Here is a 12,515-nt window from a genome sequence, read left to right as displayed (position 1 = left end):
TAGTGAGAAGGACCATTAGTAGATCCTTAAATCCTGCCTTTACTGTTGAGTGATACTCTCTCTCAATTGCTGATGTATTTGTTTGAGGAGCCATCTTGTATGACTGTCAGTTATCTTTGGTGCAAAGAACATTGACAACATAACAACAAATTCAGGAAATTCTACATTCTTATGAATTGCTTTTCATGGCAAGACTGCAAACAACCATTTTCTCACAAAATTCTGCACTTTCTTGGCCTGTCCAGTCTCCAGATGTGTTACAAAGCCTTTATGAAACTGATTGGACACCAACTTTCATCATCTATAAGTGTGAGGGATCTTCCACAGCAATTGTAATATCTGTGAATAAATCTGTCATGGCCAACCATATCATGCATCTATCCTGACAAGAGAAGGTCCTACAAGATACTACTCCCATTCTCTCTCTCTCAATCTTATTTATTGGCACATAGAGCTACCTGGCTCTGCACAGCATTACCAGGAATACTGTTCCCACTGTTGACTATCAAGATAATGCTTGGCCTCACAAAACCAGGGTTTTCTATAAATGTCTCCATTACATTGTCATATTTCCTTGGCCTGTCCAGTCTCCAGATTTTTTCCCATTAAGTATTCATGAAACCAGATAAGATGCCAACTTCAGCCATCTAAGGAAGTGGAGTTGCAACATCTGTAAACAAATCTTTCACAGAATAATATAAGGTGACTTATGTCACCATGCCCAATTGTATCACTGCATATTTCCAGACTAGAGGATATCATACAAAGTTCTAAATGTTCCTTTGAATTATAGTATTACATAGGAAGTTGTCCCTTTGTTATGATAGTGTAATCACTTATGTCCATTGTCATTACATTCATGCTAATAAAGTTTCAATTAATTTCAAAGTCTTCTACTTTTTTGTCAATGAGTGTAAATACAAAATAATACCAAAATAACAATTATCTACATATCAACAGAAAATTGTATTTTTAACTGAATATAAAACATTAAAAATAATTTAATACTATGATAAAAAGAAGAATCAAATACCATTTTGTCATGCACTAATCTGTTTAGTGGCTATCAAATATGAAACAAGTATAAATGATAGAATTTACATCAAAAAGTCTTATATTTTTAATTTTTAGTTTTTTTCACAACCAAAAAATGATCTATTGACCTTACATTGACAATATCTCATAGCTAAGATCTGATGTAAATTTAAATAGATCATGATATGGTGTAACAATTTTGATTACATTAATAAAATGTTATATTTCAAAAGTAGTGAAATGGAATTCATTTCTTTTCCTATTCTGATGAAAATGAAAAATGTATTTTTTACATATATAGTTGAACCTGTCTATCGCAAACATGTTTATCTGGAAAACCTTTTTATTTTGAAATTTATTTTTTCCTCTGCGTTTTCAACCTAAATTCAATATATTTTCCATGTTTACCTCAAGTAATTTTCTCCCAAAATAATCTATATCTCAAATTATAGACTGAAGTGTCAATTACAAATTCAAAGCTTAGTGACTATATTTTGATAGCAAATAAACTATATTTAAGAAACATCATCTGCAATACAGTACAGAGTTGCAATTAATGCTACTTTTCTCTGATTGGCTACAAGTTTGGTTGAAGAAAGTCAGGTATCAGAAACTATTGACAAAAATATTTCTGTTAAGGGATGTTTTATCTATACTTAATACAGGTATCTACTGTATTTGCTATTGTATTAGTAAAATACCATATCTGCAATCAAACCTATATTGTTTACTGTGTAGGAAGTCTTGAAACCTGTCTACATCAAATTTTTTTCTCATTCCAGTGAGATTGAAGATAGACAAGTTCAATTGTGCATGATGAAAGATAGAATTTACATCATTCTACACATTTGATTTCCATTTGCCTGAAGTTAATGATGATATAACTTAAAAGTTTTGACAGTTTCATATGTTATTCTTCTGAATTAAATTTATCATAATTATAACACACAAGAAAAAAACAGAAATAAAATATAAATCTATAAACTGCCAATATGAGAATAATAGTCAAAAAATCTCTCTCAAATTTAGCAATGTGAGATTTTTAGCATGCTACACTCCAGCAGCATCCATAAAATATGGATAGCCATCTATCATTTGGTGAAGAAACTAGGGAATAAAGTAATCTACAGACCAGGAATCGGCAACCTTTCAGCGGTTTTGTGTCAAACCTAAGTCATAATGTTATTCCAGATGCCAACATAATTCTACCAATTTTGTTATATATATTTATCGAAATTGGTCCAATTAAAATAGACTTCAAAAATATATAATTTTCAAGTCAAGTTGTTAATTGAATTATGTTCTTAAAAGTGAGATGCATGCATAACACGTAGATGGCAACACAGAGCATAAACACATGCACTGTAATATAAATATACAAGCAACAGAATGTTTTTAATACACCACAGCCTACACTGAACTATGGTTGCCATTTAAATGTGTAATTAATAATTAAACTATAACTTTTATTACATTTCTATTCAATCAGAGGGCTATAGGTTTCCGACCCTTGCCATAGACTATTGATTTATTTATGCAAACTGACATTCCCTACAAAATTTGATTCAGAGGATGGATGTTAAGATCTATTTAATAGGAACTGCATCTGGCACTGATTTTGGACATGAAGGGGTTAGATTAATAAAGAATGAAGGGAAAGAGTCCTCTTGACTGTGAGACATACCAGATAAGCATTCATTCCACTAATTGGAACAAAACCTACAGAAGACAATAAAATGAATTTGAGAAATGGTCCGGGATGTTAAAATTATAAATAAATTATCTAAGGAAGACTAAGACTAGAAAAGCTCATTTTGAGAAAAGTTCATAAACAACAAATCTTGAGTAGAATCCTCAATATTTTTTGTTCCTTTTTTTTAATACTATGTATAAAATCAAAGAGGCTAGGCTAAACACAAAAAGAAAAAATTCCAAAGGATATAAAACTAAAAGATAAATCTGGATGCTATGAAATGAAATGCATAATGAGACAGAAAAAACAAAAATATTAATAAGCAGTAACAAGACAATTGTTTTGAGTATCCAAGAACATTAGATTATTACACTAGCAGAAATTAAAAATAGAACAAAACACTATGAAAGGACAAATCAATTTTAATGAAACTTGGCAATATCGTTAAAAAGTGTGATAATGAATGAATGCTTCAATTTTCAACAGATTCCATTTAACAGTTTATGAAAAACAGTCTTATAAATTTATATGACTTATTGCCAAAGATGCCACATTTTTAAGATTTATTATTATTTTTTACAAAATTTTAATATTTCTTCTGTTTTTCAAAAATAACATCACAACATGTTGTTCCGTATATCCATTTCTCTGAGTTTGAGAATAAATAGATCATTGGATTACATAAAGAAAAGATGTTATTCCAAGAAACTGTCCATCAAGTTGGAAAAGAAACTTAAACTGTGCTTTGTTGCTGGTCCCAATGAATAATAGAAGGATCTATCTAATCATCAGTTTCTGGAGCTCCATGACAAACAGACAAGTGGCAAGATTTTTGGATTCAATGGAATTTATGGATAGAATATTCACTGATATACAGAAATTTTGTAGCTCTTTATATGATTACTCCCACTATTTGAAACATCTACTTCAAGCAGACATGACTATTACTTACTATAGTCCATTGTCTTGAGCATCTTCAGTAATGTTAAGACATGATTAACTGAAAATATGAGAAGCAATCACTAGTGTTCAATGATAAAAGCTAATTCTTTCTGAGATCTGATGATGGCTGCTTTAGTATTAAATGATATGCCAGCAAACATTGTAAGAACAAGAGAGATACTGCAAACCCCAGCATTATGATTTGGGAAATAAGATATGATTCAAAATCTTTTGTGTTTGTAAGTGTTATTGCCCAGTGTCTCATCAAAAATATCATAAAACTAGTTGTTCTTTTAGTCTTGACCAACATAAATAATACATTATTTTAACAAGGTAATACCCATGCACACATTCCCAAATTCACTATTTAGGCTCTTCAGGAAGTGAATGTCTTCCCATGCTTGTTAGATTATTAGACATATCTCCTATTAAACACATATGGTACATGATTGAAAGACAATTGACATCAGCTCCTAAATTCTATTTACAAGCCCCAATTATCCAGGAATAACATTCCTCAGGATACTATACATCATCTCTACGACACACTGCATGAGACAATCAAAACCTGTACTCAAACATATGGTAGCCATACTCAATTCTAATCAGCTAATGTCACATAGTATCTTTTCTATATTTTGAATACAGATATTTCTAAAGATAAGGGATTAATGTATATGATTCAGATATACAGTTCAGAATACTATTAAAAATACTATTAGTTGCATATTATTTTCAAACAACAACAAAAAAAAACAGACATTTAAATACATGTAACCAAAACTAATTCTATATTTTATATGCAGGGTGATTCTAAAAGATGTTCCTGATTTCAAGAATTTATTATGAAAGATGTTATATATCAGTTATGACAAGACTAATGTTAATCGACAGAGTAACTCAAAAGGTTTCATATCTGCATTGCCCGTTCTGTATTAGCTGTGCGGGCGTCACCAGGAGGCAGTCCAATTGCATAGCAGAAAATGGCAAGTAACAGACAGCAGAAAGCTTTCTGTTTTCTCGATTACCATTCAAACAAGCCTGTTGTTGTTGTTCAATGGCATTTCTCAACAAAGTTTGGACTGAATCCATCCTCCAGTAAATCAATTTGAAAGTGATATGCCCAATCTAAAGCCACAGGTTGCATTTGTAAGGGAAAGTCAAATGGCTGTCCATTGGTGAGTAACTTGACAGTGGAGTGCATGCATGATTCACTTTGTGAGGAGTCTGCTGAAGTCCAAACACTGTGCAGGCTGAGAATTAGAAATTCCATAGACAACAGTGTGGCGAGTGCTGTTCAAAGACTCATCATAAAACCATATCGATTACAGTTTCTGCACGCTCTGAAAACATTAAACTTGACATTGTGAACATTGCTATTTATTCACTGCAGACCTGCTAGAACATATGGGGGAGGATGATTTCGCATGGAAATTAGTGTTTAGTGATGAAGCAACATTCCACATGATGGAGCATGTGAACAGATGAATAGACATAACATACTGATTTGGGACATGGAAAATCGCTGTGCAGTTGTGCAACATGAACGTGCATCCCCTAAAATGAATGTTTTGTGCTATTTCACATTGCAAGATTTATGGACCTTTCATTTTCTAAGAAGCCACTGTGACTGGTATGATTTATCTGGACATGCTAACACAACGGCTTTTTCCACAGCTCAGGGAAGACTGTCCAGACTTCATTTTTCAGCAAGATGGTGCACCACCACATTATCACCATACCACAGTTTGTGACTACCTCAATGTCACACTTCCACAATGATAGATTGGCCATGCAACTGCAGGTGATAATGAACTCTTGCATTGGATGCCACCCCCGAATATCACCCCATGTGATTTCTTTGTGTGGGGCTTCATCAAAGACAATGTTTTTGTACTACTTGCTAAAACACTGGGTGACCTGTTTGCATGCATCAGATCAGCATTTGCAGATATTGATTTGGACATGCTAGGCAGTGTGTGGCAGGCACTGGAATATTGGCTTGATGTGTGCATTGCATATTGAACATTTGTAGTGGAATAGACAAAAACTTGTTCAGTCAGTCTTTGTATATGTGTACTTTCTGTTTGCCTCCATTTCATTAAACTACCATCATTAAGTATTGAATTTGAGAACATCATTCAGAATCACCCTGTATAATACAGAATAAAATTTTTAGTTATAGACACTAAGCAACTAGATAATAATGTAATAAGTAGATGCAAAAGTACAGTCAAACCTGTTTTTATGCGGTGGATAGGGACTGCATAAAAAAAAACGCATAAAAAAAAAAATCGCACGAAACTTCACGAGTGGCTATAAAAAATAGTTTTCGCAACACAATTAAAAAAATATTTTTTTATGCAATCAATAGGGACCGCATAAAAAAAGTCTCACATAGAAAATAACTCAAAACCGTACGAAATAGAATTTATTGACAACAGATGTCAGCACTTGACTGCATCGTCTCATCGATTGTCTGTTTTACATATTTTTGTCCAGGTGGTGTTTTGTTGACTTAAAAAATAAATTATTTCACTTTTCGTGTATTCATGCAATAATATTACTATAATAAGTTTATTTAGCTATAATAAGTCAACGTGAGACATGACAAATCGCACGAGACTAGTCGCCGACTATACCACACAAATAAAAAAATCGCATAGAAAAATCACGCAAATAAAGAATCGCACAAAAAAAGACTGCATAAAAACAGGTTTGACTGTACTAATTTTAAAATTCATAAAAGTTGTTTTAAATAAATAAATAAATTTCTTTAAAAATTTTTTTATTGTCAACAAATAAAAGTTGCATATATTTTGGAGAATGGCTTGAAATATGATAAGCTTTCAAAAATGCAAGTTTACATTTGTACTTTTTACAATCAAGATAGTCAGCATTATTCTCCATATTTAATTGATTTATTTTTTTTCTAGTTAAACCATTAATTTTAAAGTGAAAAGAAAAACCATTTTGCAGTTTCTATAGTATACGAGGTCTGCTCAAAAAATACACGAACTGATGTCATAAAACAAAATGTACTTTATGTAGAAGTTACATGTCTGGGTTCCCTTCAAAGTACTCTCCTTCCCAACAGTGTTTCCACTTGTTGAAACAGTCCTGGTATGCTTCTTTTGTAATGTCTTTCAACTCCTTCGTCGCATTTGCCTTAATCTCGGGAATCCTCTCAAATCTTCTTCCTTTCAAGGGCCTTTTGAGTTTGGGAACAAGAAAAAGTCACAAGGAGCAAGATCAAGTGAGTGGGGGTGGGGGGAAGAACAGTGATCAAGTGTTTGGCCAAAAACTCACAAGTTCTGAGGGATGAATGGGCTGGAGCATTGTCGTGATGGAGAAACCAGTTGCCACTCCTTCACATTTTTGGTCTTTTGCGACGGATGGTGTCCCTCAGACATTTCAGAACATCAGTGTAGTAAATCTGGTTCACTGTGGAGCCTTGGGGAGGTACTCATGATGAACAACACCCTTAACATCAAAGAAAACTGTCAGCATCACCTTGACATTGGATTGAATTTGGCGAGCTTTTTTGAGTCTGGGGGACGTTTCACCCACTCACTGGGACGAATGGACCTTCGTTTCAATGTCACTGGGACAATTAGACCTTCGTTTCCAAGTTTAACACAAATTTCACAGCAAGTCGTTGCTCCTTCATGTCATTCATTCTGAAATCCGACAAACGAAAAAATTGCTCTTCAGTAAAAACCGCGTAGCTGATCAACAAATAAAGATATCTGTAATTGAGAAACGGCTTTATCACCAGGAGATCTGTACAAACCTAGTGACACCAATTGGATTCCCCTGGAACCAACTGGAGCTGCACAATTCAAACAGTCTGTGTATTTTTTGAACAGACCTTGTATAAAAATATGCTCTTTAAGATGCCAAACTTAGATTTAGAATAAATCAAACTGTCTTTCAGCATTGAAGCATTGTTTACTTGCAAAATTTTTAATTACAAATAAATTCAAAATGTCATCTTCAGGATAGCATTTTGAAATGTTGATATTAGAGAAAATGGCAAACAGTTATTTTTATTTACATTATTTTAATATTTTAAAAATAAAACTTACAATAAATAAAACTTACAATAAATATAGCTTTGTTTTTTAATATGTATTCTTGAATTTATTAAATATATAATTTTCAAGGAATTAGAATTCACATCTCCTGAACATTGCAAACAATCTAAAGATAAAGGGTATCCAATTCCTTGGAAATCTTCAACAGATTAAAAATCTTGTTGATTTCTATAAAATAGTTTTTTTTAATATTTATCTTATAAATATGGAAAATAAACATTGTGTAAAAATTGAATAATTTTAGAAAATCTTTTATAGTCAATATTTCTGTTATGTGGTAGTAGATATTTTTGAAGTGACAAAAATATTGAAAGTTTTTTATATTAACAAACTTGATTTTTTTTAAATCCGTCTATATAGAGATCTAGTTTTCACTGCAATGTATCATATACCATGTAATAATTTATAGTTCTTTCATTAATTTAATATTATAAATGTCATTATCATTTTATCATTGACATCACTTCTCGATTTGTTCACTACAATGGTACTACTAGTGATAACTTATCACTAAGATGCTTTCTTTTCCAAATAGAATAGAAAGTCCTTATTAAATATCATTTTCAAAATGTAATTGCATTGATTCAACTTCAACATTATCTTATTTAAAAGATATTAATGAGTAAATGATTGGCTTTGGTTTTATTTCCATCAGGAAATATATTAACAGATATAAATATTCATAAAGATTTATATGATATCATTGTTATAACTCAGTGCATATTCTAACATGTAACTAAAACTAGACATAAAATGTTTAATGAAAATTTTGAATTGTGCAGTGGGAATCCCATATTTAATAATTAGTTGTCTGATTTCTGAATTTTATACATCTTTCTTTCTTCTAATTATGTTAAAGTTAAAATATTTACTTAAATTACACAGTTTACAGTAAAACCTGTCCAAAACAGAACCTGAATAAAAAGAAAACCAGCCTAAATAAAAAAAATTCTTCAGAACAGAGTAATTTTCTATATTAAAAAAGAACCTGTTCAAAATGGAAATCTGTCAAACTGGAAAAAATATTCAGTACTGTGCAATCCTGATTTACCTAAGTTTTATCGTGTATTTTATTTGGTCCACAAAAAAGAACTATGGTAGGAACATTGGTAGGATTTACCATTTGTGTTGAATATATACAATAGATATTTTTTTACATGGCTGCAACATCAATATTATCATTTAAATTATAATCCACAACCACAGCATACTTATCCTGTAGTAAGTTATATTACATGCTAGCACACAGTGCATTGCACACATCTAATAATTAAGACTGAATAGTGACTGAAATTAATAAATAATTATACAGATATAAGATTTGTGTTATTGTCCTTATTTTTCATTTATGTCTTTTAGAACAGTTTATTAACACTAGGATTTATTGGCTTGGCCAAAACAAAACTGCAATTTGTGCAGTAGGAAAACAAACCTTAGAATAAGGCCTGTAATAACTAAAGTTTAAACAAAAATAGAACTTTCAAACAAAAATGAATAAAAGTATTAATTTAAAAATTTAATAATTAATTATTTGTAAAATATATGGTTTATAAACTAAGTGTAAAGTAAAAATTGATATGTATGAATGTAAATATTTGTATATGTATATATAGTTGAACCTGATTAATTAAAACTAAATTTGAACTGTTGGATAATTCATTTCACTTTTATTTCGTTGAAATTCAGATGTAAATTGATGTGTAAAAAAGTAGTTAATCCAATTTTTTAGTATAAATTTAGATAATTTGAAACTAATATATATCACAAAAATTCCCCAAAATACACATTAGCAAGATTGAGGCCTAAGTTTTCAATGTGAAAATGTGTACGCTGGACGTTTGGTGCCACTTTCATGTAAACCTAGAAGTTTGACAATGGCATTTGGAATGTCGAGCATGATTCCACTGACTTTCCAAACGCCTTTGTCAAACTTCTAGACTTACAGGAAAGCAGCGCTGAACATCAGACACACATGTTTTCACGTTTAAAACTTCGGCCTCAACCTCACTATTCTCTAAATTTCCTGGCAGAGATGAAATTGGCATCTGTTTCACACTTTTAGTGATATTTGCTACTAGATGTAAAAGGTTTACCGATGTTTGCATAATGTCTAAACTTGGAACAAAAAACTTTTTAATATAAAGATAAACTTAAGCAGATTAAAACAGTGGAAAAAAATTAGAGAAAATATGATATTGCCAAAGAATATGGAATTGTCTTTTTAATTTTTTTTTTTAATTTCTTCTAGTGTACAAATTAAAAAGATTTCACTGTATATGATACATAAATGATTAAACTGAATTACAATAAGCATGAATTTATGTGAATGAAGTAATATAACAACATAATCAATCAAGTATTAGATTATTTCAATTTGCACATAATATAGAATAAAAATTGCATATCACTTGAATTTAAAAATATTAAACAGAAATTTAAATTGTTTTCACAAAACTGAAACACTGTTTTAAAATAAAAGTTTGAAATAAAAGGAACTTAAATATTCAGAAATAAATTTTACATACCTAAAGCATATATTTTGTCATCTAAAACAGCTACACTGAGGGCACTTCTCGGAGATGACATGGAAGCCACTGTTTCCCATTCATTAAGATCTACATTGTATCTTTCTACAGAATTTAATTGTGATGTTCCATCATAACCACCAATCGCATAGATGTAATTATTTAAAGATATAACACCTATTTAAAAATGCATAATTTTATTCATTAATACACAAAATAAACTTATATTTTATTAAAAATCTATGTCAAAATATCATAAATAATTTTAAGCTATAATCTTAAAGTTAATAATATTAAAACCTTTATAATAATAATAATTATTATTATATAAATGTACAGATTGATAATGTTTTATCTACTTTTTTAAATATCAAGAACTTTTATAAATAAAAGTGATTCTTCATTACAAAATTAATCACTAATGAATTATAAGTATTTATTTGATTATTATCATTAACTAAGTAAGTGCATATTATCATTGATGTTAGATTTCTATTTTAGTTATTTATTTTCTGGATTCATGAAACAGTCATTGACTTCATTCAAGTTGTAATTCAAAAAACTGAGAAACATTGTATTAAACAGTTGGAATAAAAATTAAATGAAACATCCAATATTTGTTACCTGCTCCGCTCCGAGTAATTTTCATACTGGCAACCGAAACCCATTCGTCTTTTTCAGGATTATAACATTCTACTGTATTTAATCTACAGTTTCCATCATAACCACCAACAGCATACAATAATCTTTTAACAACAGATACTCCCACTCCAATCCTTGGTGTCAACATGTTACTTACAAAACACCATTTTTCTTCACAAGGATCATACCTATATTAAATATAAATATTCAAAAGTAATAATTATAAGTTATAAAGGTTTACATAATTGACAAAAAAATTATTCTATATTCATTTTCAAATTATTTTATTTCTAACTAAAATTTTATAACTACAATCTCATGAATAATAATACAAATATTGAAATTTTCTCTAAAACTAATCATATCTAAATATCCATGTAGACCATCAAAGCTGCATGAAATGAAATATCATAAAAATGCATAAATGGAATGTGGAAGAAATACGCTTTTCAGTTCTGTGATAAATATGGAGATTCCATTGCTGATAACATAGTTACTATAGCTATTTAGTTAGCATATGGATGGCCTCAAGTAATCCTGGATGAAGTCAACAAAAAGAAATTTGAATGAATCACAGTTTGAAATGAGTTACACAGTATTACTGTAGTTAGAAGATTAAGATAACAAAGCAGCAGCATCTACTTCCATTAGAAATCAATTTCTTCCAGACCATGAACCTATCTATGACTAATGATTCATTACATCATCCTGAATTTTACTTTACAATCTTTGAATATTATTCAAAGATGGAAAGGAGCTCCACAGTTACACAACATTAGAATGTGCTGCTCTAACAAGAATTATATGAGAAGAGCTGTAAGATAAAAATTTCTGGATACATTCTTCAAGAAACCTTAAATTTAACATGTAATATTGTACTTTGGAACCGCATTGTATTTTCTATGTTGCAAATTATTTCTTTTAGGAAGGAACATTAATCCACACCAATGCTTGCCTTATTAGACTATGTTTATTTCATCAAGGCCATAGAGGCATTTTGGAAGTTTTCTTCCCCTCTTCAGTATGGCACCTGAGATACTTTATTTTTCTATTTATCAATACAATTTTTTAATTCATATAACAAAGTTTATGAACAAGGCAAGCAAGATTGTGTAAAACAGTGATAAATTTATTAAAAATTCAGTCTTTCTTCTAGATTATTAAATTATAGGAATTACAGACTTTAATCTATCATTTCAGAATCTTTGAGTTGAGTAAATTTTCCTGCCTTACTTGCTTTCAAACTTGGGTTTATTTTTTTTTCTTCTTTTTGTTAGGTGATGTTTACTTTTCGTCGATACAGAGATGTCTTATTTACAGACATTCTTTGCAGCTACTGTTTTTTTCTATGCTGTTATCACTTAAATTATTACAGAATTTTTTTTTATACATATACATTGTTTAAATTTCCTAATTTACATATATTCTTCGTAATAAAGGAATTTTAAATTATTATTATCCCTTTTGCAATTATTAATAATACAGTGTTCATAAGAATTTATTAAGAATTTATTAAGAATAATGCAGAATTTATTTGTTTGTGTTTTAAATCAACTTCATGTTCTTTAAGTCACATTACTA

General features: G+C 30.2%; 1 protein-coding gene across 2 annotated transcripts in view; it reads right to left on the bottom strand.

Annotated features, from left to right (window-relative positions):
- Nucleotides 1–12,515, bottom strand: part of Keap1 (kelch like ECH associated protein 1) — a 47,234-nt gene that overhangs the window by 7,844 nt on the left and 26,875 nt on the right. For both annotated transcript variants that reach the window (XM_067272565.1, XM_067272566.1), the window contains exons 7-8: nt 10,917–11,122; nt 10,293–10,469 (exon numbers count right to left, since the gene is read on the bottom strand). In XM_067272565.1, coding sequence (XP_067128666.1) covers nt 10,293–10,469; nt 10,917–11,122 — 383 coding nt within the window. The remainder of the gene's footprint in view (nt 1–10,292; nt 10,470–10,916; nt 11,123–12,515) is intronic.

The sequence above is a fragment of the Centruroides vittatus genome, unplaced genomic scaffold (genome assembly GCF_030686945.1).
Source record: "Centruroides vittatus isolate TY-2023 unplaced genomic scaffold, ASM3068694v2 contig_443, whole genome shotgun sequence".
NCBI lineage: Eukaryota > Metazoa > Arthropoda > Arachnida > Scorpiones > Buthidae > Centruroides > Centruroides vittatus.
Note: the sequence above shows the minus strand (reverse complement) of the source record. Positions and strands in the feature narration are given on the sequence as shown.